At 37.6% G+C, this 26,541-nt stretch overlaps 2 protein-coding genes across 2 annotated transcripts; one reads left to right on the top strand and one right to left on the bottom strand.

Annotated features, from left to right (window-relative positions):
* Window positions 1–2,950: 2,950 nt before the first annotated feature.
* Window positions 2,951–3,469, top strand: LOC150035640 (uncharacterized). The gene has a single exon (XM_090314382.1). It carries the CDS (start codon window positions 2,951–2,953, stop codon window positions 3,467–3,469), a length of 519 nt encoding a protein of 172 aa, XP_090170508.1.
* Window positions 3,470–7,918: 4,449 nt separating this feature from the next.
* Window positions 7,919–19,629, bottom strand: LOC120079547 (adagio protein 1). Its single transcript, XM_039033763.2, has 2 exons — window positions 18,990–19,629; window positions 7,919–10,179 (listed from the first exon to the last, which is right to left on the bottom strand). The coding sequence occupies exons 1-2, from the start codon at window positions 19,214–19,216 to the stop codon at window positions 8,571–8,573; spliced, it is 1,836 nt and encodes a 611-aa protein (XP_038889691.1). The 5' UTR covers window positions 19,217–19,629; the 3' UTR covers window positions 7,919–8,570.
* Between the last annotated feature and the right edge of the window lie 6,912 nt (window positions 19,630–26,541).

The raw sequence follows: 26,541 nt of genomic DNA, 5'->3' as shown, positions 1-26,541 counted from the left end.
GTTTGATATCAAGGGTGAAAATAGGTTGTTCCTTTGTCAGAATGGGCCATTGTATATTTGTTATTTTGGATAGACCAGCATTCAAATCCTGGTTGATGCTATAACATACACACAACTTTATATAAAATATTATGTATTACTTATCAATGCATTTGAGTTTAGTTTCTCCATTTTCTATTTAATGTCTATTAAGTTTCTAAACTTTCAATTTTATATCTAATAATTTATTTAAATATTACCAAATTATAATTAGAAGAATCATTAGTTCAATTATATATTGATGAACTAATCAATAAAAATCACTAACTAAATCATATATTCTAATATTTTGTTATAAACATACTACAATAACCAACTTATGTACTATGCTTGGCTATTCAAGTTTGAATTTGATATATAGTTATTCCTTAAGTTTGAAAATAGTTTACTAAAGGTCCTCTTGAATTAACTATTAAATGACAATGTTTATTTCTAAAATATCATCAAAATTTACATCCAAAAAATGGGGAAAAAAAATCATATTAAGGACACGTTTACTAATCCGTAATCAAGATTATCGCAATTGTAATGAGTTTACATTCATGTATCAATTGTAATGGGCCTCAATCACAAAGGAAATAAGATTCCTTTGATTGTGTTTACTACACAAAAATGTAATCGTAATAAAAAAAATTCATTGGCGTTGTTTACTTCTATAGGGAAGCCCAATTAAGGTAAAAGATGAAAAGTTAGTAAAAAAGAGGGTTTAAGTCTAATACAATAATTAAACGTAATTTTGATTCCATGTAATTGGATTGATGACCATCTTTTTCATAATAATATTATGTTTATTGCTGTAATTTTATAGTGGGGCCCACATTTCTATAAGGCTCCCAATTATACACACGGGTAAGAAAGGGGAGACTAAGGAGCATTATGAAGTTTGTTAGGGAGGTGGGGGTCAACATTAGGCATTATGGAGTTTGTTAGAAAGTTGGGGACCAAGAAGATTGCAGGAGGGTTTAAGAAGGGGTTATGGCGAGGTAGAGGATAGGCAATTTTGAGTGCATCAAGCTTGGCTTGCAGGAGAGGAAGCTAGAAAGTTTCTAGGAGGTAGTGATCAATTGTTCTTTTCTATGTTTTGCAATTTTGCTTCGGCAATTCACTTTATTTCCCCATAAAGTTCATAAATAAAGCTTTCAGAACATTGCTCTGTTCTAGGGAAGGTGTTACTGAATTTTCACTTGCAAAGGTTCGGGTTCCTAACAATTTCGGGTGCCAAAGCAAAATTACAAGAAAAAGAAAAGAATAAGATCACTACCCCGGTACTTTCTGGAGGGCTGGAATCCTCTCCCACAAGCCAAGCTTGATGCGCTCAAAATTGTCTATCCTCTACCTCGCCATAACCCCTTCTTAAACCCTCTTACCACCTTCTTGGTTCCCATCTTTCTAACAAACTCCATCATGTGTAATGCCTAAGATTACGTTTGTTGCCACTAATTTTATAGTGGGACCCACATTTCATTATAACTACATAACACTAATAAATAACAACAAAATTAATCAAATGAGTCAACTTTTCAAATTATATTTGATGGAATATATTTACAAGGAAGCAAACTGTCGAAAAAGGGTTTGTTTTCCCTAGGGGTTTATTTATAATTTACTTATAGGCCTAGGGCTTCCTATCTGTCTATTTATTTGAGCAATATTTCTGTATTTCAGTGTAATTTAATAATAAGATTCAATCGTGGTTTTTTCTCCTTGGCCTAGGGTTTCCACGTAAATCAGTCTTGTGTTTCTCTTCTTCTATTTTTATTTTTATCATGGTATCAGAGCACAGGGACGAAACCCTAGCCACCATTGATGAGTCTCCTTCGACGACAAATTTTGAGATGGCTAACACGATTAAGGAAGCTATCCAACAATACCTAGAGACTTCCTTACCTTGCCTCCTCCAACAAATGAGTGCCGGTGGACAGATCGGGTCTCGCCTAGATGTGAGCGATGCCTAGCCACCCTTCAACCGCAGACCAACCGACATCTCAAGTGTAGATAGTGATTGGCGAATAGATCCAACCTTTTTCGGTGTTCGGCCAAGTCCAGTCGTAGCCCATACGGCGTTCGGTGACTATTTAGATCCATTGACGACGATTAGACCTACCGATCGGTTGGGAACCTTCGCGCACAATAGGCCGGTCGATCTCCCGGAAGTTTTTGCACAACCTAGACGAGAGCTCCCAGCCGCCGTGACTTCGGATTACTTCCAGCCGCGACTTTGGACCCTAGGGCAGTCGACCACACCGGGTTACGTGACCAATCGACGACGTTTTCTGACCAGCAACCTCTGGGGGTGGGACGGCCGGTCCTCTCCGACTGCAGTGACGCCGGTCCGGTTGTTTTTCTGTCGAACTCTCCGGCCGGTCTGACTAGGGCATGTTCTGATGAGATTAAAAGCAGGTTTATTTTCCTCCAGCAACAACTCGCTGAATTTGGGTCGGTTCTTGGTACAAACTCAAAAATGGTTCAACTGGAATCGTCAAATTTACAGCTAGGCTCTGAGAGCCCGGTAAACTCTTTCCATTCTTTACCTGCTACAAATTTATTATCTGGATCAATAGAACACTCTGCAGGGATTATAATTGGAGAAAAGTTGAATGGCGAAAATTATTTTTCATGATCTCAATCCATACGAATGGCTCTGGAAGGAAGACAGAAATTTGGCTATCTAACTGGGGAGATAGCCAAATCTGAACCCGATAGTCCCCACGAGTGTCTTTAGAGAGCAGAAGATTCATTGCTACGATCAGTTCTAGTGAGTAGCATGGAACCTCAAATTGGCAGACCATTACTTTATACGGTGCCTGGCAAAGAGATCTGGGATGCAGTAAAATAGTTGTATTCGTAGAAGCAGAATGCATCCTGCCTATATACCTTACACAAACAAATTCATGAATGTAAGCAAGGAGCTATGGACGTCATGTCATACTTCAACAAATTGTCCTTCTTATGGCAAGAAATGGACTTATGCCGTGAGATTGTCTGGAGATGTACATATAATGGAACGCAGTATTCCAAACTTAAGGAAGCTGATCGAGGGTACGATTTTCTGGCAGGGTTAAATCCAAAATATGACGGTGTTTGCAGCAGGATTTTGGGTCAATGCCCTACACCATCACTGAGGGAGGTGTGCTCTAAAATATGCCTCGAAGAAGATAGGTCTAAGGCCATGAATATTTCAGTTGTTATGTCTCCTGAGGCTGCAGCTTTTGCCACCAAGTCATCTGGATCAAATAGTGACAAGAAACCTCCACCTATCTGTGAGCATTGCAAAAAACCATGGCACACGAAATACCAGTGTTGGAAGCTTCATGGGAAACCTCAAAATTACAAACGACGCCAGTCACAGGACAAGACTGGTTCTGGACGTGCTCTGGCCAATGACTCGACAAATGGCAAGACTTTGACTCCGCCTCAAGTTGACAGTTAGAGTAACTTAAGTGTTGTTGGGGTCAGTGCAATTGCACACTCAGGTACGACTTAGTCTTTTGGCTTTATTAGCATTAATGGTAAACAACCTTAGATTGTGGATTCTGGAGCAACAGACCATCTGACCGGGTCTTCTGATCATTTTATCTCATATCACCCGAGTGTCGGCAATGAAAAAATTAGAATCGCTGATGGCTCCTTTGCCCCTATCGTAGGGAAAGGACATCTGTCTCCATTTGATGGTTTAATATTGCATGATGTGATGCATGTTCCTAAAATTTCGTATAACTTACTATCTGTTAGTAAAAATACAAGGGACTTGAATTGTCAGACTGTTTTCTCACCCGACATTGTTTTGTTTCAGGATCTGGGCTTGGGGATGATGATTGGTACTGCCCAGCACGATAGGGGGCGATATTTCCTGACTGATGAAACTTCCTTTAAGGATGGTTATAGGACTAGTTTTGTTTCTTTGAATTTCTCTGTTGTTGAAATTGATCTTATGTTATGGCATTACCGTCTGGGACATCCCAGTTTTCAATATATGAAGTACCTTTTTCCGCATTTATTTCATAATATTAATATGTCATCCTTACAGTGTGATGTGTGTATCTGGGCTAAACAAAGTCGTGTTTCGTTTCACTCTCAACCTTACAAGCCGTCCAAACCATTTAGTCTTATCCATAGTGATGTCTGGGGTCCCTCACCTACCACTACCTCTACAGGCAAACGGTGGTTCATCACCTTTATTAACGATCACACCAGATTGACCTGGGTCTTCCTTTTGACCGATAAGTCTGAGGTGTCCTCCGTTTTCCAACAATTTTATGCGACCGTGAAACCCAGTTCAACACAAAAATTTCCATTTTACGGAGTGACAACGGGCGTGAATTCATTAATAACTCATTCCGAGACTTCCTGGTATCTAAAGGAATCATCCATCAAAGCTCGTGTGCCTATACTCCCCAGCAAAACGGAGTTGCCGAGAGGAAAAATAGACATCTGGTAGAGGTCGCCCGTTCCCTTATGATATCTACCTCTCTTCCTTCCTATTTGTGGGGCGATGCTATCCTCACTGCAGCTCACCTTTTCAACCGCATACCTTCCCATGTCTTGTCCTTCCATACTCCTCTTGAATGTTTCAAAGAATTGTATCCCAACACCCGGTTAATTCCTGACGTACCTTTGTGGGTGTTTGGGTGTGTTGTCTTTGTCCATACCTATGGTCCCAATCGTACAAAATTCACTCCTCGTGCCCAGAAATGTGTCTTTGTTGGGTATCCTCTCCATCAACGTGGGTACAAGTGTTATCATCCCTCGTCTCGAAAATACTTTATGTCTATGGATGTCACCTTCCTTGAGGATCAACCGTTTTTTCCCGTTAGTCCTCTTCAGAGGGAGTGTCCTAGTGAAGAGACTAACTGGTCCTCGTACTCTATCCCCCTAGAGATGTCGACTGAACCTGAACATCCTAACTCTGCTTTTCCTAGTCCTGTTCTTCCCACTAATCAAGTCCCTTGGATAACCTACTACACGAAGAATCTCAGGAAGGAAACAGTGTCACCTGTCGCCTCTCCGGCTTCAGTTCATGAGTCTGACTTGGTCTCAGTTCCAGGTATGAATATCCCTGTTTATGATATTGGTGATTGTGTTGAGACTGATAATTGTAGAATGGATAGAGATGTAGAGATTGATGCAGATAATGAGAAAATAGAGGGAACTGAGGAGGATGGAGAAACTGATGGAAAAGACAACACTGAAGAAATAACTTTAGCAAACGAGAATAGTGTAAGGGAAGGTGATTGTGTGGGAAATCCTTCTGACAAAAGATCCATAGATCAGACGGTTGACTATAGTAAGGAACGTGAAGAAGAGAAGAACCGTGATGCATTTCTTGATCTTCCAATTGCCTTGAGAAAAGGCACTAGGTCATGTACAAAGTTTCCTATGCATAGTTACATGACATATAATAACCTATCTCCTGAGTTCAAGGCTCTTACTATCAGTCTAGATACGGTAATGGTTCCAAGTACTATACAAGTTGCCATGGAAACTCCCGAGTGGAGGGCTGCGGTTATGGAAGAAATAAGATCCCTAGAGAAAAAAGGAACATGGGAACAGGTTACTCTTCCTGAGGGGCACAAGACGGTTGGATGTAAATGGGTAATTACTGTCAAGTACAAATCCGATGGCTCGATTGACAGATATAAGGCGAGACTGGTTTCCAAAGGCTTTACCCAGACATTGGTATTGATTACTTTGAGACATTCTCTCCTGTGGCCAAACTCAATACGATCCGAGTGCTATTATCTATTGCTGTTAATAAAGATTGCCCTTTGCACTAGTTAGATGTGAAGAATGCATTTCTTAATGGAGAGCTAGAAGAAGAAGTCTATATGAGCCCTCCACCTGGCTTCAAACACCAGTTTAACTATCGGGTTTGTAGATTGAAGAAGTCTCTGTATGGATTGAAACAGTCGCCAAGAGCCTGGTTTGACAGATTCACCACGTTTGTTAAAGCTCAGGGGTATGATCAGGGGCACTCAGACCACACGTTGTTCACAAAAAGGGCGAGTTCAGGAAAGACTTCGGTACTTATTGTGTATGTAGATGACATTGTTCTGACTGGTGATGATATTGATGAAATCATAAGACTTAAAACGAAGATGGCTGAAGAATTTGAAATTAAAGATCTGGAAAAATTGCGATACTTTCTTGGGATGGAGGTGGCCCGATCGAAAGAGGGTATATCTATATCACAACGAAAGTATACTCTAGATCTCCTCAAAGAAACAGGAATGACTAGGTGTAAACCTGTAGACACCCTTGCAGAGTATAATGTCAAACTGAGTAATGTTAATAATTGAGCTCCTGTTAGCAAAGAAAGATATCAGCAGTTAGTCGGGAAGTTGATATATTTATCTCACACGAGACCTGATATATCATATGCCGTGAGTGTTGTTAGTTAGTTCATGCAAGCTCCCTATGAAGAACATATGACAGCAGTTGAATGTATCTTACGGTATTTAAAGGGCACTCTTGGTAAAGGTCTTCTATTTAGGAAGTCTAGTAAACGTGGTATAGAAGCATATACAGATTCGGACTGGGCTGGATCTGCTGTTGATAGAAAGTCTATGTCAGGATATTGTACGTTTTTCTGGGGCAATCTGGTCACCAGAAGTAAGAAACAGGAAGTGGTTGCCAAGAGTAGTGCAGAAGCCGAATACAGGGCCATATGTTTGGGGATATGTGAAGATATCTGGTTGAAGAAAGTATTAACAGATCTTCGACAAGACAGTGAGCTTCCAATGAAGTTGTTTTGCGACAATAAAGCAGCAATAAGTATTGACAACAATCCGGTCCAGCATGATAGGACTAAACACGTCGAGATCGACAGACATTTTATTAAAGAAAGATTGGACAATGGGAGCATATATATTCCCTACATCCCTTCAAATCAGCAGCAGATTGCAGATGTCCTTACAAAGGGGTTGTTAAGACAGAGTTTTGATTACTGTGTCAGCAAGTTGAGTCTGATTGATATTTACGCTCCAACTTGAGGGGGAGTGTCGAAAAAGGATTTGTTTACCCTAGGGGTTTATTTGTAATTTACTTATGGGCCTAGGGCTTCCTATCTGTCTATTTATTTGACCAGTCTTTTTGTATTTCGTGTAACTTAATAATAAGATTCAATCGTGATTTTTTCTCCCTAGCCTAGGGTTTTCCACATAAATCAGTCTTGTGTTTCTCTTCTATTTTTATTTTTATCACAAACATTACATCTATTAGGATCTATTGACATTTTAATTGTGTGATTTCATAACTCCTATGAAATGTAAAGGAAAGTTGAAATGTCTAAAATTGTTAAACTATATTCATGTCGTCAAATTAATATATCTGTCATTTGATATTACAAATAAATAGCCAAAGAAAATGAACAACTAGACAAATAAGAGCAACATAATGAAATATTTTTTTTCGGCTAAATTATAGAAAATATCTCTAAAATTTATAATTTGTTCCAAAAATACCTCCAAACTTGAAGGAGTTCCATTACTACCCTAAAACTCAAAAACTCAAGTTTAAAGATATCCATAGTGTTAGTTTATTTATTATTATTTTTTTTATTTTACAAAAGCCACCAGTACTTTGGGAGAAAAATACCCCTAAGTTTCAAAAAACCTCACGTCACGCTATTTTTTGAACTTTGTCTCGACACAAAATACTACAGATTTCTGTTGATATACATACATACATACATAATATATATATATATATAAAATTTAGAACTCTAAATATAACCAAAACATGAATTCAGTCTGAAAAGCATATTTCTGATTAAAAAGTTTTTGTTGATGAATGGGAGTTGAGGAAGAGGCAGATAAAATCCCTGTGAAAGTTGATTGAAAAGAAAGGTAAACCCAAGCAGAGAAATGAGGAAAAGTTAAGCTACACAGCCAACCAAAGACAGCAAAATATATAAATAAGATAAGCAGAGTGTTACTTTTACAGAAAAGAGAAGGGGTTTTGGATGATGCCTTTTTTCCTTCTTCCTTCAGTGGCAATGTTGCTTGCTTCTATTTCACATCTTGAGGTCATGAATAGATGGCCAACCTGAGCAGAAAAGTTATTACAGACAGACATGGACCCACTCCCTCTTGCTTTGTTCCAAATCCTATAGAATCTGAATTAGACCAAAATATTCTTATAATATAATAAGAATATGCCCTACTTATATAGATCATTGAACTTAAACCTATCTGTCTACCTACTATGGAAGAAGAATATACTCCATTGTGCATAATACAGAAGAAAAGATTCTTGCTAAACCTCACAGAGAACACAAGAATTGGTATCCGCACCACTCGTTGAAACTGAATTTAAAGTTTTATTCTGAGTCAGAACAATTCCTTACAAGAATATGCACTTTTGGAACAAACATCTAATACAGAGTCCTGACCAGAGCAATAACATTTCTGCCAACACATCAATCTCATAAAGATCCCACAATCTTGCAATTCATGGCTCTCTCTCAAGTGTTTGTTTTTCGTTTTTTTCTCTTTCCATAATAGCTTCCTTTCATGATTCTACACTCTCTTCAATCAGATGACAGAACTGGCCAATGATAGTTCATGAAGCTCACTTAGCATCCACTCCTCTCCAGTTTGACCACCAAGGACTATTGCCCTGGTTCCCCCAACGACACATGTGCTGTGTCCCCATGCGAACCTTGGAGGCCGCCCAGGTACTTTCAATATCCTCCAAGTTGGTTTCTCTTCTGTTGGATCAAGGAGATAAAGCTGTGATGCAGAGTGAAGACCGGCAACTGAGCCACCAAAAATCAGTATTCTGCCACCCGGGAGACTCACAGCAACATGATCCAGTCTAGGTGGAGGTGCTACCCCTCCTGGGTTTCCAGCACCTGGCACTCCGCTTCCAGCTACACATCTCCAACATGGCTCCTCCTCACTTAAATCCATTGTGAAGACATCACTTGATCGAAACCGTAGAGGTCCACTTTTAGCTAAACCCCCAAACATCAAAATCTTCCGGCCACCATATACAGATAATGTGTGCCCCAACCGAGAGGGAGGAGTCCAAGATACAGGTATCTCCCTCCATATGGGTTTCTCCATTGAGAGATCGAGCAGAAAAGTATCGCTAAGAAGTACTCCCGAATCTGCACAACCACCGGAGACTATCAACTTGGTGCCGTCAAGAGTGCAGGAGCTATGCCACGATCTTGGGAGCGGAGGAGCCAATCCAGATATTTCACGCCAGGCAGGAGGATTGGCGTCCAAATCCAACAAAAAAACATCATTAAGCAAGCCCTGTCTACCACAACCTCCAAAGACCACTAAATGAGAACCATTTACACAAGAAAGAGTGTGACCCCATCTACCAGGAGGTGGAGAACTAACTTGAACATGCTGCCACTCTGGTTTACTAGAATTTAAATCCAGTACAAAGGTATCATTCATCGGTTGCATATTAACACCTTCCCCACCAAATAGCACAACTCTATTACCAACTGCACAAGCACTGAAGTTGCAACGGGAGGGTTCAACAGATCCCCCAACGGTTAGCTTCCTCCAGGCAGAAGCTTCAAGAGTTGTCAATTCTCTAGCTAATCTGCCCCAGCCAAGAGTTTTTGCACCAGGCACAGTCTCTAGAACACGTGTTGTTTCACTACCCCAGGCATTTTGGCAGACCATTCTCCAGAGATCCTCATTTTTCGTCAGCTCATAAAACCGCCTACAGACAGATCCCACTGATGCAATATCCCTGGGTGTCAATCGTGAAAGTATTTTCAAAGATATCACCTCATCACTTAATTGGAGAATACCACATACACCACGACAAATATTTCGGTCCCCAACAGATGTAAAGCGAAAAGATGAAAGGGCAGAACGAAACCTATCAGATGATTTTGTCAACTCCTTTGTCATAGAACTGGTCACAGGTCCCAGATCAATATCGGCTTCAGTGAAGAACTGGATACCAATAACATGAGTAACTGTTTCATCATCTCCATAGATAGGCGTTAACCTCAATTTATTCATTAATGGGGTTCCATCTTTTCTAAAGTTCAACAATTCGCCTTGAAATTCAGTGCCATCCTCTAGACATCTTCTGATCTCTGAAACTACTGATGAGTCAACCAGTGGGTGCCTTCTTTTTGCAAATGGACCTCTACATTGCAAGAATCGACTGCAAGAACATCCCAAATGTGTTAATAATCAAGCATCAAATATATATGAATCAAAACGACCAACATGGAAAGAAATGATAAGCTAGAATAATCTTGCATGGGCAGACAAAGAGACAGGATACCATACAAATTAGAGAAGCTAGGCATCATGAATTAGTGAAATAATAAAATTCCAACCATCTTATCCTATTATTAGGTAGAGCATTAGGATGCATCTAAAACGCTCCTAACTACAACTTATGAGAGTGGTCCAAGCATCCTCAAATCTTACATACAGAATCAGGATCTTTGAAAATTCATAGAGAAACAACTCAAAACAAGTTATCTGTAGATGAATCAGATCAAATCGTCTGAGTATACTGAAAAAAAATGTTACTTATACAAAGTAGGCAATAATTCAGTTAGTGACAGTACTATTAATTTAAGATATCCATATTCCATACAATGTAAAAATTGAGATTGTAAAGAAAAATGTTTGAGTAGCCATTGTATTGAACAATGCTTATGAGTAGCCATCGCTGTATTGAAAAATGCTTACACCCTATGAAGAGCGGATATGAAAGCTTATCCTCAATTATTGATCTCTATCATACTTCCATTTAGAAATATACCAAAAACTAAGTAGAACAATGTGGTCATCCAATGGTTTTTATCCCTATCATCTTGAAGAACTCAAATGAAAAGCACCCTCCCCAAAGATTTGTGGAATTACCCTTCCCAATGAAGAGTGACAATCAAAGTTCAAAACCTTATGCTTGAAAATTTGTTCATTGCAGGATTGCTTCTTGTGATTTCATCCCAAAAAGAAAAGCAATGAAGAGTTCCTTACTCTTCCCCTTCCCTACGATTATTCTTTAAACGATGACTGTTCAAATCATGTAACACCTCTCATCTACTGATCTCATTGAACAAGAAACAAATATTTAGTTGAAAAGATACAAAAGAAGCTATGTGGAGGCACTCCTAGTAATAAAAAAAAAAAAAAAAGATAGATAGAACAACTTTGCAACCGAATGGACTATAAAGATCTAAAAACGTTCAGCTAGATTTGGAAGAGTAATAGTCAGTCGTCCTCGATTATGTGAATTCAGTGTTCATGAGAGCTTTGCATAGGTCTCACCAACTAGGAAATGTCTGTAACCAAGTACCAACTTAATTGATCAAATTAATTGCCTCATTATTAGAAACTTAGGACTTCAACTTAAAAAAATGCAAAGAGTTAAAGAAAGAAAGAGTAATCATAAACTGAAAGTGAAGTGGGATAAAGAGAGAAGAACCAAGTAAAGAGTGAAATGGAAAGAGAGAAGAAACAATTGGGGTAAGAGCAAGAGAGCGCTTACTGAGAATCTAGGCTGTGGCGAGAGCAACCTGGTGGCTAATTGGCGAAGAACTAAAGAAGATTGAAGCAGAAGAGGGTTTTTTTGCAGGAAAATGGAGATAGAAATTGATTTACCTTTAAAATATTTATTTTATTACGTGCTTAAAAATTTGATAAATAACTACCTTACAACAAAAAAACCCTTGCGTCTAGGTTTACAAACATGCAAAAAAAAAAAAAAAAAAAACCAAAGCTAAGAAGACGAGTGCACATTTCAAAGCTTTAGCTTCATGGGAGGCACGCACTTCAATTGCGCCTTCCTAACAGCACCTCACTTCTTCAAAGCGAGGTGTCACTATTGCACCAAGGTGCATACTTTATAAAACACTCAGCCAGCCTAGTAATTGTTGTTCAATGGTCAAGGAGATCTCCCTCCATCCACCCTCCGTCATGAAAAGGATCATTTTTTGGCTTGCAAGAGGTTTGTGAGATTTTGTGGAACCTTTCAATTGAAAGGAGCAATAAGATTTTTGGAGGGATTTGAGAGATCTAAGGAAAGTGTGTGGACTCTTGTTAGGTTCCATGTCTCTCTTTGGACATCAAAGTTCAGGATTTTTTTTTTTTTTAATTATTATTCTTTACATCTCATCCTTTTTATGATAAAAATAACAGCTTTGATTGAGAAGAAAATAAAAGAATACATGGACATACGAAAAACTCAGTCCCACAAAAACACCACCCTCAAAGAAAGGGGCTCCAACTATGTAAAATACTACCTATAGAATAATTACAAAAGGTCTTCAAAACCCAAGCCCACAAAGAAACGTGATGATACACTAGGGTCCTTATCCACCTCTCTAGAAATCCTAACATTTCCACTCCCCCCACAAAACCCACAAGATCACACACACCCCAGCTAACCATAAAAAGTGACCCTTCTCTCCACGAGGCAGATTGAGGAGGAACTCCTTGATCATAGCACTAACATTCCTACGACGAACGAACGATAAGCCAAATGTCTGGATTGGAGCCTCTTGTTTTAGGATTGATGAAATAAAGGAGTAAAATACCACAGCAACTATTGGTGATTACAAGAATGACCTTTAATAGGTGATTAAATAAGACAAGTTATAAGTACTCGATCATCTTTAATACGTCATTGTATCCTCTTTGTTGAATCTATGATAAATTCAAACACGTGACTTGCACTGTCATTGGCAACCTACATGATAACCTGGACATTCAAGAACAAAGAAGTTCATACTGTATCTACCCGTAGAAGGACCTTATTACTTGATTCCAAGTATGAGGTCTTCTTAAGCTTGCGGTATTTTTAAAATGTCCTTACACATGAGAAAATAGGAAGCAGATTCGCTAACACCAGTTGATCCAATGTACTTCTAACAATCCCTATGATATTAACTTCTGTTATTGTAAATTCAAAATCATTTACTCTCAAATATATTTGAAAGAGCACTCCATCACTCAGAAAGTCCTTTGTTTTCTTTATGCCCACGTTGTCCATCCCGTGGAAAGCTCTAACAAAATATGCCCACATGATTTTCTTTTCCTTCTTGAAAAGGAGTCCAGCCAGAGGGTAAAGAAACGTGTGATGAGTTGCTTGTTAAGGCTGTGAACCAACAGAAAGAGGAGAGGACCCTTCCACAAAACCGCTGGGCAAACTCACACAGCAGGAAAAGGTGATTCTATGCTTGTTCATGATTTTTTATACCATGCCCGCCCATGAAAGGCATCATTTCTTGGCTGATCACAATTTCTAACAAGTTATAGCAGACTTGTTGATAGAACAAAATAGAATATTATCACTGGCGAATTGGAAGATTTTTCCATTCCAAGGCTAAAACCATCAACAAAGTTCATCTGTTGATTGAAATTGCCAATCAGCTCTTTTTTTTTTCTTTTTTTGTGGAAACAAGAAAAAAACTTTTCATTCAATTGGTAATTAATAGAGCCATTATGGAAGAAGACTTGAAACAATACCAAGAGTTAGAGAAGTGAGTACACCTCCATGTTGAAACCCTTGGTCATTCACCCATCCCTTGGACTAGAATTAATAAAAATAGAAAATTTTGTGTTAAAAATTACACTCTTTAATATATCCAATCCATTTCACGTGAAACTTCTTTTCCCTTAATAACCATAAACAACAAGTCTACAATCTGCCATTTACATGCTTTCTCAAGATTGATTTTTTTTTTTTTTTTTTTTTTTTTTAATTTTACTTTAATGCCTGGCCTTTTTCTCATCTTTTTGTTCTTTTGGTTTACTTTCTAAAGTTCATAAATTCTAGGAGAGAAACACAAAAGAGTACAAAATAGAATACCAAAATACAGCCCATATAAGGGATTCACGCCAAACTAACTAAATAGGAAAAGACCCCAATCCAAAAAAGGGGGGGAGGGGGGGGAAAGACAAAGCAAATAATTACAACCGTCTCCTTCCAAACCAATTATAAACCCTTCCAAGGATTGAGTTCTATGTTCAATCAATCCAATTAAAACGTTGCCAACCATTAAAAAAATACTAGAAGTGAGTACATCTCCATGTTGAAACCCTTGGTCATTCACCCATCCCTTGGACTAGAATTAATAAAAATAGAAAATTGTGTTAAACTTTAATATATCCAATCCATTTCACTCGAAACTTCTTTTTCCTTAATAACCATAAACAACAAGTCTACAATCTACCATTTACATGCTTTCTCAAGATTGATTTTTTTTTTTTTAAATTTACTTTTTTGCCTGGCCTTTTTCTCATCTTTTTGTTCTTTTGGTTTACTTTCTCAAATTCATAAATTTTATGAGAGAAACACAAAAGAGTACAAAATGGCATACCAAAAGACAGCCCATCAAAGGGATTCACACCAAACTAACTAAATAGGAAAAGAAAAGAAAGAAAGAAAAAAAGACAGCAAATTAACCTTATTTGTCTTTTGATAATCATTATTTCAGTTTCCACAAGTATTTGTCTTCCCTCCAGAAGCACTTAGATAGGACAACATTGTAGAACTCAGGCTACGCAGCACACCCATTAACCTTTCAACCAAGACATTTATTACTGATTGTGTGTAGGGAAAAATTCTAGACTAAGCCCTTATTAGTAATGGGGATATTGAGGATTATATAACACTCCCAACCAGGAGAGGGTTACTTTTAAGATTGACCTTGAGAAGGCTGTGATCACGTGGATAGAAACTTTCTGGACAAAATTTGGGCGAGAGAGGCTTTGGGAATAAATAGAGAGTGTGCATTTGGAGTTGCATCAGAATAATTACGTACTCCATTCTCATTAATTGTAAGCCGCTGTAGGATTCGAGCCTTGAGAGGTCTTATACATGTTGATCCTCCCCTTCTTTTCATGCTCGCAGTGGACATTCCTAGTAAAATTATTTCTAGGGGTTGAAGGCAGTATCCTTGATGGTTTTGAGATTGGGAAGGATAAGGTGTCTCCATCTCATTTTCAGTTCGCCAATGACATCGTCTTTTTCTACTTGTTTAACGAAAAGTTGTTCCTCAATCTTCTAATTCACACTTTAGCTATCACCAAGGCTATGTTTGGGCTTAAGATTAATGGATCGTTAGTGTTAGATTTTGGTTTGAATTGTGACGCTGGGAAGGTGGATAGATGGGTTGGTCTGGTGGGGTGCAAAAACAGGTTCATTCCCTTCATCCTATTTCGACCTTACGCTTGGCCATAACCCAGGAAATCTCTCTTTTTGGATCCAGTAGTGAATAAGGTTCATAAGAGAGCAGCCTCGTGGAAGAGAGGAGTTAGTTCTCAAAAAAGAGGTAGAATGACTCTTATTTATTCGATCTTGATTCTTGAGTGGTCTATCTTAGTCTATTATTTGTACCTAACTAGATTCCCTAGTTATGTTAGTAAGACTTTAGAAAAGGGACTTCATGTGGGAGGGGGTCACCAATGGGAAGGGTCTTGCCTTGTATGATGGAAAGTGGTGGCAAAGTTAGGGAATTTAAAGGCACAAAACAAGACCTTGTTCACCAAATAGTGCTTCCTCTTGAATCTAATACCTTATGGTATAGGATTATCACAACCAAATATGGTCCTCACCCTTTTGAATGGATGTCCAATGGGGCCAAAGGAACTTCAAAAAATCTTTGGAAAAAATATTTCCAATGAGCTCCCATTCTTTTCTCAATTCTTTTAATGTTCTGCGGGTGATGGAAGGATACTTATTATTGATAGGATAAGTGGTTGGAAGATAGACCTCTATGCTCTATGTATGAGAAATCAACGTACTCTCTCATTTAGATAGCTCTCTTGCTCTATCACTTCATTTGTTGTCTGATAGGGAAACAAGGGACATAATGGTTATTTTAACCTTGATCAAGGACTTGAAAATTAGTTGAGGAAGAAGGGTTGCTTGTCTTTGGAGTCCAAATCCCTCATAAGGGTTTTCTTGTAGTTTCCTGTGTCTGGTGAATCTCTCTTTCTCTAACGTGTTTCTTTACTTCATTGTGAAAAGTGAAAATTTCCAAAAACGTTAAGTTTTTCATGTGACAGGTCATTCAGGAAAAGTTAAAGCCTTGGATGGGTTAATGAGAAAGTTGCCTAGTTCAGTAGGGCCGCTTTGATGCATTCTTTGTTGGAGGGTAGTAGAACTTGATCATATTTTTTTGGAGCTATGGCAATTTGAAACTGTTTGTTTCAGGCATTTGGCTTCCAATTTGCCGAACATAGTAGTTACAAAGAAATGGTCGAGGTGTTCCTAGAATTTTCTCTGTTACCTGATTGGAACAAATCTCCTTCAACTGCTCTTAATGCACCTTCCATCTTGAATCTTATGTAGTTTCTCAATTTTTTGTATCTATGATTCAATATTCAACTAATTTCAACATCACAAATCTTACTTTCCCTTGTAATTGATCTAATCAATCAGGTGAATAGGATATACACTTCGTGTGTTTGTGTGCTCTCGATTGCTTCATCCACCATACAAATGCTATTTCATGCTTCTTCTTTAGTTTGTTTGAATATCTCAAGTATAGATGGTACACAATGGTCCATGCTGATGAGTCCATTTTTCAGACTTGGAATTACTATTACTAAAATGAATTCAATGGCTTTATAAATATGTGGCCACTACCCTCAGCTACTAATTGCAGGATAATCAGAAATTATGTTGCCTTTGAGACTGCCTTCAACTTCTTTTACCTAGAAAGAGGGTTTTGGCCCTGGTCCCTCCAACGAAAAAGAAAGGAAGGTTTGGGCCTTTGAGGAGAGAAGAATAATAAGACCTTTTCAGATGTTGATAAGGACTCTAGTGATGTTGTAATCATCCTTTTAAGTCAGTATTTTACTTTACTAAAGCCCATTTATTTAGTTTTGCTCCCTTTTTGTAAACTTCATTTATTGTATACCCTTGTATTCTTTTATTTGTTTTGAATGAGTTCGATTATTCACTAAAAAAAATCTTGAATATACTAGTAACCAAGTTGATCAGCCAAAGATTCTTACTTTTTCTACTTCCTGTTTCTCCTTAGTCAATGAAGTCTTCTTATGGTGGAATTCAAAATATCATTCACCGGGAAACCCTTTAACACCTCCATGACCTCATTCTTGAGGGGGAAAAAAAAAACCCAGAATTTTGTGAAAATTGTCATCTTGAAAGTTGAAAGTTTGAAACCATCTTGACCAATGCTTTCGTCTAAACTCTTCAAAGCTAATATGGCATCACCTCCATTCTTGAAGCTTGGCTGCCAGCACACCACTTCCCGAATAAATCTGTACTCTCTGTTTGTAGTGTAAAGCTTGCTAAAGAAAGCCATAACTTCATCTTATCCTATGAGAACTTGCTAAATTGTCATCTCACCAAATCAAACCAACTTTTTTTTCCCCTTTTTGTAGAAATCTGGCTCCCTCTTTGTGACTTAACTCCACAAATTTCTATTTAAGAATGATTCTCTTCTCCCTGTCCTCAACCAAGAACCTAGCCAAGAAGTATTCATCATGTTCGTCAACCCTAGACTCCTTGAAACTCAATAACCAATCATTGAAGACTCCAGTTCATGCATTTTATTCTAATCGTTTTACAATCATGAAAGTTACATCAAAACGTTGCAACCTTTTTTACCTTTGCCTAAATTTGGGGTTTTACCACTTTTTAAATAATTCATTCTACAAAGTATTTTTCCAGTAAACAATCTCCACCAACTTCAAGTACTGAAGATCCCAAACCAAGCATGAAGATTACAGCCCATCCTTCGGAGGGCAATACACACTAGATCTCCAAAATACCTAAAAGCTTGCATCTCGGAATCATAAGAATCCTAAGAATTCCATCTTTTACTGCCTCAAAAGCAGTCAAAATACCTTCCCCACATTGCAGCACAAGCACAATTACAACAGTAAGCCTGATCCTTCATTCCAAGAATACTGCCAATGCCATAGTACAAAATCCTGTGGTTGGTGCTTCCTAATACCTCAAAAGCAACTCGCATCTTCTAAATTTTTGTGAATAGAAAAAATTTAGCCTCAAAAGATTTCTATCATATGCTTCTCACTATCCATGCAAATCATTTGACATCCTACGAATTTGGCCATATAATTGGGGGTAGGAAGTAGGGATTACAAGATTGGAAAAAACATTTAGAAAAGCACCAACATTCAATATCCTCTGTCAAGTCAACAGGGAAAAGGGAAACCTAAACGGAATTTCTTAGCTGAAATGAGAATAGTAGAATATAAGAACAGAAAGGTCATTCTTCTGCAACGACTTGATAGAAATTGCAAAATGGATGTTAAGGCATGGGATGATTTCTTAAGAAACTTGCACTAATTTCATCAATCCCTTTCAGAGTCAATCACTTCTTGGTAAGGGAAGAAAATATCCATCATTGTCAGAAAGCCTTTTATTTATGATAGTTCTGCTCTACTTGTAAAGGAGTGTTCATTTACATAGGCACAAGATTACTCATGTAACCTATCCTCTATCCCCATTCTTTGAAGATTCATCTCAGTTTGAGAAAAGAGACCCTTTACGAAAACTGTAGTAGTAGATTTCTTCAAACTTCAACTGATTATAAAAACTCACAACGAAGCTAAATTGTCACAAGAACTGAAAACAAAGAAGTAGAAAGTTGCATAAATATCGATTATACCTTCCAGAGAAAACACTACGGTTTCCAGTAACCTGCCCATCAGCTATAAACACACACCAAAAACTTGCCAATTCATCCAATCCAACATTAAGCTAACTGACCAATTTAAACCAAGAACACCAAAGAAAGAATAACTAAGCCAAAGACTTCCTATCCGCCCCAGAAACCACAAGACACAACTACAATACGCATAAAAAAACAAATGCCACCCTGTCTCTAACCAACCGAAATAACCCCACCCCAACCCAAAGGAAGAGAAAAAAACGCATTCAACCCCTAAATAAGCTCCAGAATTCGAACAAAAAAAGCACTAAATCAAAAAAATACTACTACTTTACAATCAACTGACCAATTGCGACCAAGCACTTCCTCCGCACGATATCCAGTAACCATTTCGAAGACGGAGTTGACATAAATGATGGGATGGTCAGGTTCAAGAGAATCGGTGACGACGAACCCACACGGCGCAGTTTGAAATAAGTTCTCAACAGGAAAAGGAAGAGGCCCACCATCGTTGAGTAAGAAGCCCTCCTCTTCCTCGTCTCCGCTCAGATCCGAATTGCTGTCCCACTCCATTTTCCTTTCTTCCAAAATCCAAATATTATCTTCAACCCATTTACAAGATATCCAATTAGGAAGAAAACCCAGAAAAAATTCCGGCGATCGGAGACCCAAAAACAGGGTTTTAACTCAAAAACGACCAATTAAGACGGTGGGAACACTCGATAACTGAAATTGAAGAAGGTTGAGACGGTTCACAGAGGGAAAAAGATAACGAGTGGTTGAAAGGGTTCGACAATTTAGCTAAAAGTTTAGCTCTGGTATAGATGGATAGAAGAAGAAAGTGATTTTGGGTTTGACGGGGGTTAATAAAAAGTTGGTTTTGCCTTTCGTGTTCGCTCTCACCGCCGTCTGATGGAAGAAAAATCTGAGGGATGAAGAGAAACTGGGTGGTTAAGGCTTAAAGCAAAGGAACGGCCTTTATGAAATGTGGATTTTACTGTGGCTAAGGACTAGGAAAGGATCGAGCGAGGCTCGACTTGGCTTGGCTTGGCTTGGCTTGGCTTTGCTTTGCTTTGTTCAATCGGGCTTTCAAGTTTCATTGAGCTTTAGGTCTACGCTAACTCTTGTTGTTTGATGCCATTTTTCTCTTCTTACTGCTTTCATTTTCCCACGTTGGATGCTTGGGGTCCTCCTACTCGAGTGCCAGTTCTCACAGTGGGGCAATTGACAACAAATAAAATGGCTCAAACCATGGCTTCTCCTTGCAATTTTTGGTGTTTTGTTCAGGTGAATATACAATCCTATCCTCGTTTTAAATGTATATATGGTATATATTTTTTTTGTTAGTCTCGATAAATGGCTAAGAGGTTAAAGGTTCAATTTATGGTGGTCGTCTACCAAGGAATTAATTTTTTACGAGTTTTCTTGACACCTAAATGTTGTAGAGACAATAAATTGTCCCATGAGATTAGTTTAGGTGTGTGTAAACTGGTCCAAACACTCATATATATAAAAAAATGGTATGTTCTTGGTCATAATACCATAGTTTATACTAACAAGTGAAGCCAACATAAACAAAATCCAAACTAGAGTAAATTTGACTTAGTGGTATTAACATGTGTTTCGTCCCTAAAAGTCAGAGTTCAAATTTCACCCCTTTAAATATAATTCAACGATAAAAGTGTCATGTTGAGGTTGGAGTTCATATTTATATTTGTTGAGCTAACAAAAATTAATGGGTAAATATTCAAACCTACCACCCTTGAGGGATAATTAATGTAAAGTACTTTGAAAAATGAGTTGTAAGAAATGTAGCTAAGCCTTATATTTTTCTATCTAAACATATTGGTGGGAGCTTTCTTTCCAATTTTGTCACTTTCTATCACAGGAAATAATATATTCCATATTTTGAATATGACACTTGGTGCTATGTTATAGTGTTATTAATCTCACATGATTTTTGTTGGTGTCGATTTTTTTGAGTTATTGCTTATTTAATGGTAAGATTCAAGTTGCACTAGCTTTTCTAATTGCTAGGGAAGAATTTGATCATAGAAGCAAAATGCTTCTTGGTAGAAGTAAAATATGTAGTTGATGAAGTTGAGTCTCCATTTACTCAAATAAATAAATAATTGAGATTCCTTTTAACAATAAATTTGGTTTTTTTTAAAGAAAGTAATAAATTTGTAAATGTTGTTGTTACATATCAATTATTTTATTTTGTTACCGACTTTCGACGGACCTTTAATATTAATATTTTTGTTTTCAAAACTTATTAGAGAAATATTGTTGTTTTGAAACTTACTAGAGAAATATTGTTGTTTTGGGAGTTCGATGCTAGAAGTCGAGGGTTGAAGATTCGACTAATGTAGAGGTCGAACGCTGAGAACTCGACAAACAAACAAAAACTTGGAAACAATACGTAAATTAGGGTTGTCGAGGGTTGAAGTTTCGACAAATAAAGAAACACTTTAGGGTTGTCGAAGGTTGAAGTTTCGACATACATGGAAATCTCGCTAATTTTGTGATGAGGATCTCACTCTAGAAGGGAATCCCGCTAATTTTGTATAGTCTTGATATACATAAGTCGAAACTTCAACCTTCGACAAGGAAGATAAGTGGGTGAAGCAGAGAGAGAGCGAGATTGTAGGAGAGAGCGAGATTGAGAGAGTGAGATTGAAAGCGAGATTGTAGGAGAGAGTGAGATTGAAGGAGAGAGCGAGATTGTAGGAGAGAGCGAGATTGAAGGAGAGAGCGGCCATGACTAATGCTCTTTACACAATCAGAATAAGCTTAGTCTAATTAATCCTATGCAATCATCCCATATCCTCAACATTTCTCATACATACGTTGTTAAAAGGTTTTAATTAATTTAACCATAAGAACTATCATAAGAACTATTATTAATGGATGCTATGTTATCATTAATTAGTACACTTTGAATTAACTCAAGATGTTACATATCTGTAAGGTAAAATGTTCAAACTTCCATCTTTTATATAATTAAACTAAAAACAAAGGTTTAGTTATGCAAGTTACCACGCTCGAGAATGGACTTTCATTTAACATGATTTACATACAAACAAAATAACCAAAATTCTGAGAAAATAATGATAAATTCTCTCAGTAGGCAACAACTGAGATAAATTCAATGATCGAATAAAATGATAAAAGATTGATTTTCAGAGATGGGTTTGTATATTACTTCCATTGGAGCTTCCATTCTCAGAGATTGTAGGAGAGAGCGAGATTGAAGGAGAGAGCGAGATTGAGAGTATCTCGCTGAACATCTCGCTCTCTCAATCTCGCTCTCTCCTACAATCTCGCTGAACATCTCGCTCTCTCAATCTCGCTCTCTTCTATTGTATATTCAAATTTTTTATATTATAAAGTTGTACATTATTCTTTTAATTAAATTGTACATTATTCTTTTAATTAACTTGTACATTATTCTTTTAATTAACTTGTACATAACTTTTAATTAACTTGTTTTGTACATTATTCTTCTAATTAAGTTGTACATTATTCTTTTAATTAAGTTGTACATTATTCTTCTAATTGAGAAACAAATATTTTTTTTAATTGAGAAATAAATATTTTTTTTTTCAGATCATGGCTTTAAACCCAGGACCTGTTGATCCCGATGTTTTGTACGACCAGTCTATTTATCGATCATCTATTGTATGGCGAGATCGTCTACTAGACAAATATCTTGCAGGCGTCGAGAGGCAGTTCTCCAGTGCACTATCCCGCTCCACCCTCGAATACTACCGCTACTGTGCACATCTGGATTCTATGGGGTTGCTAGATTAGTATTTATTTAGTTGGACTGGCATCTGATCACAGCCTTGGTCGAGAGATGGAGGCCCGAAACGCATACATTCTATATGTCTGTTGGAGAGTGAACTATCACTCTACAAGACATAGAAATGTTGTTGGGGTTACCTATTGACGGTGAGCTGGTTACCGGAGTGATGTACGATGACTGGTTAGAAGTTTGTCAACTGTACCTCGGTGCGACCTCACCTGCTGACAAGATTAAAGGATTGAGGTTAAGTTTAATATGGTTAGGAATACAATTTCGTGAGCTCACAGATGATGTAGACGAGGAAATCGTCATAAGATATGCGCGAGCATATATATTACAAATGATGGGTAGAAGTCTGTTTACAGATAAATCAAGCCATTTTGTTCACTTGATGTTCCTGCCACTGTTAGCTAACCTCCATGATGCGGGGCGGTATTCGTGGGGTGGAGCATGCTTGGCATGGTTGTATAGACAACTATGCAAAGCAACAAGACCTGATGTTCGAGAGATAACTGGGCCTCTTATACTTTTGCAACTATGGGCTTGGGTGCGATTTCCAACAATGGCTCCACAGCTACATCATGTTACATGATGAAGGATTCAAATATGGGTGGATGACAAAAAATCTATTAGAGTGCATAAATGGAGTTCTCAAAGGAGCTCGAATGTTGCCTATAAATGCTCTTGCTCAGATAACATTCTTCAAATGCGTGAACTATTTCGAGAAAAGAAGAGAAGAAATAAGGGATGCATTAGAGCGTTAAGATAAATACACCTGGTAATATTATTTTATATATATATATTTTATTAATAATTTATTTCAAACATATTTTATAATACTAAGTGGAGTAAAAATCCAGGTACACACACGACAAAATAAATAAATGGGCTGCACGATCTAGTAAACATGAAGTACAATCATACGATCGAAATGAAGGTGTGTATCATATGAAGACCGGACATCATAGTCTCAATGCCAAAGGAGGAAAAGTTCAAATATTGAGGTTAAATAGGTCTGAGCAGTACTGTTCATGTAACAAGTGGCAAGCATTCGGCATTCCATGCTCGCATTTTATGGTCGTTTGCTCACATTTTAACATGAACTACGAAGATTTTATTGAAGACTACTACAAATTGTCAACGTATGCTGAATGTTACTCTCCTCAATTTCAACCTGTACAGCATGAAGATTACTAGATCACGCACCCTAATATGCCCGTCTTACATCTTGATCCATCGTTGTTGAGAAAACCTGGTAGACCGAAAAGTTCACGTTATCACAACGAGATGGATTGGACAGAATCAGCCACTCGACAACGATGTGGATTTTGTAACCAGTTAGGACATAATCGAAGAAAGTGTCCTTCGTTACTAAGACGGGCTTTGGATAGTTAGAGATTGAAAAATAAATAATTTTGTTATTATATATTCATTTTAGTGTATATTCAATTTTTTTATTATAATTTATTGTATATTCAATTTTTTATTATAATTTATTATATATTCATTTTTTTTTTTATAATAATCTATTGTATATTCAATTTTTTTTATTGTAATCAATAAAGTTTTACATTATTCTTTACCCTCACACTTTTCTTTACTATTCAATTATAGTCAATTTTAATATATTTTTTTTTTAGATCATGGCTTTAAACCCAAGACCTGTTGATCCCGATGTTTTGTACGACCAGTCCATTCATCGTTCATATGTTGTATGACGAGATCATACTACTGGAGAAATATCTTACAGGCGTCGAGAGGCAGTTCTTCAGCGCACTATCCCGCTCCACCCTCGAATACTACCGCTACTGCGTACATCTGGATTCTATGGGGTTGCCAGATTAGGATTTATTCAGTTGGACTGGCATCTGATCACAACCTTGGTTGAGAGATGGAGGCCCGAGAGGCATACATTCCATATGTCTGTTGAAGAGTGCATTATCACTCTACAAGACATAGAAGTGTTGTTGGGGTTACCTATTGACGGTGAGCCGGTCACCGGAGTGATGTACGATGACTGGTTAGAATTTTGTCAACTGTACCTCGATAAGACCCCACCTGCCGACAAGATTAAAGGATCGAGGTTAAGTTTAATATAGTTAGGAACACAATTTCGTGAGCTCACAGATGATGCAAACGAGGAAACCGTCATAAGATATGCACGAGCATATATACTACAAATGATGGGTGGAAGTCTGTTTTTAGATAAATCAAGTTATTTTGTTCACTTGATGTTCCTGCCACTGTTAGATAACCTCCATGGTTGTATAGACAACTATGAAAAGCAACAAGACCTGAGGTTCGAGAGATAGCTGGGCCTCTCATACTTTTGCAACTATGGGCTTGGGAGCGATTTCCAACAATGGCTCCACAGCTACATCATGTTAATGACGCTCAGTTACTTGGACGAGCTTAAGGTTCTCAGTATGTTGTTTTAGTTCAATTTAATTTTTATATCACTGATCTAGTTAATTTAAATTCTAAATTATCAATTTAAAAATTTAGGTGGATAGACAAATTTTGTGTGACTAGGACAGCCACACATGTAGTCAACCAGTATAGATACATGTTTGATCTGCTTCAACCTGAACAGGTACATTATACTAAACCTAATTGATTATTTTATTCACATTTTTATTGTATTTGTCTTTAATATTCTCTAATATAATATTTTGTGTTTCAGGTTATTTGGGAGCCGTACAAAATTATTATGCATACTTTGCCTAATTTTTCACATTGGTGAGTGGCATCTTCCTCAGCAAGATGTCTTATCGCCTTGTAATACTGAACCCGTACTGCATGATATTGACCTAAGGACTGGAGATTGGTCCGAAAAAGTTGCACATTTGGTAGTGCGATGGCATTATCGTGTAAGGTTTATTGCAGTGGGGGTTTCTCTTGAACAGTTTGACACAGATGTCACTCCAGAATATATTCATTGGTATAATAATATCACAAGGCGCTACGTCACTCGTCCGGGAGCATCTGTGGGTCATTTGGTAAATGAATTAATATTATCTAATTATTTTTATTTAAATTTATTTTAAATATTGTCTAATTGTTTTATAATTCACAGAGATCGAACAACAGTAGACTCCATGAGGTTGCGAATGATCCGAATAGGTTCTTGCTATATGTAGTGACAACCAAAGTTATATGGAGGAAATTCATTATATGTACGATGTACCTATTGTTCCTCCACCAGCTCCTAGACGTAGAGGACCTATTCGGGAAGAGGATGAGTTTGATGAGGTTGCACATAATGTGGAAGAGTTGCCCCCTATGATGCAGACGCAGAGTCAAACTAATTATGTTAGTTCGATGATGATGATGCCAGCATTTGGTTCAGGACATTATGACTCAGAGGCTGGTCCTTCGTCTTCATACGTGCATGGATATGGTCGGGGTCGTGGAGAGCATAATGAATATTTATATTATGAATCGCCTGCAGAGGTACCAGAGCAACATCAAGAAGAACCCGAGCAACCTCAAGTTCGAAGTCGATGACAACAACCAGCTCGAAATCAACGACATCCGCCTTGTGGGACACATTGATTTTTGTAATTGTTTTTAATAAATGAGGTATTTAATTTACATTTTTTTTTATTTTTATGAGTTATTATTTTTTAAAATTTATTCTTTTTAGAGTTTAAATAAAATAATAAAATATTTTTAGAAATTGTTTTTATAAAATGGAAAATTAAAAAAAAAAGAAAGGAAGAAAGAAAGAAGAAGGTGGAATGTGTAATAAATAATTAAAAAAGAAAAAAAAGAAAAATTTGTACGGTATTCTCGCGCTCTATCAAAATCTCACTATTTCGCTCTCGCTCTCGCTCTCACTCAAAATCTCGCACTCGCTCAAAATCTCGCTCTCGCTCTTGCTCAAAATCTCGCTTTTGCTCTCTCTCATAATCTCGCTCTCGAATTTGATTGGGAAGTTCAGTGGCAAAAAGAAGGAGATTCATTAGCTCGTTATTTAGTCAAGATGACAGAATCTTAAAAATTATTCAACAAGCTTTGGAAGGAATTCCAGGGGGACCTTATGAAAATTTAGAAATAAGATCTTTTGATAGAGGAAGGTCTCTAGAAT

The sequence above is a fragment of the Benincasa hispida genome, chromosome 6 (assembly GCF_027475165.1).
Source record: "Benincasa hispida cultivar pf3 chromosome 6, pf3_genome.v1.1, whole genome shotgun sequence".
Classification (NCBI taxonomy): Eukaryota; Viridiplantae; Streptophyta; class Magnoliopsida; order Cucurbitales; family Cucurbitaceae; genus Benincasa; species Benincasa hispida.
The sequence above is the reverse complement of the archived record's forward strand: the minus strand, read 5'-3'. Positions and strand labels throughout refer to the sequence as shown.

Coding starts and splice junctions, on each gene's coding strand:
- LOC150035640 (XM_090314382.1), top strand. CDS start 2,951: ATGGACGTCATGTCATACTTCAACAAATTGTCCTTCTTATGGCAAGAA.
- LOC120079547 (XM_039033763.2), bottom strand. CDS start 19,216: ATGGAGTGGGACAGCAATTCGGATCTGAGCGGAGACGAGGAAGAGGAG. Junction 10,180..18,989: donor GAAGTGCTTGGTCGCAATTG/GTCAGTTGATTG, acceptor ATGTTCTTGCAG/TCGATTCTTGCAATGTAGAG.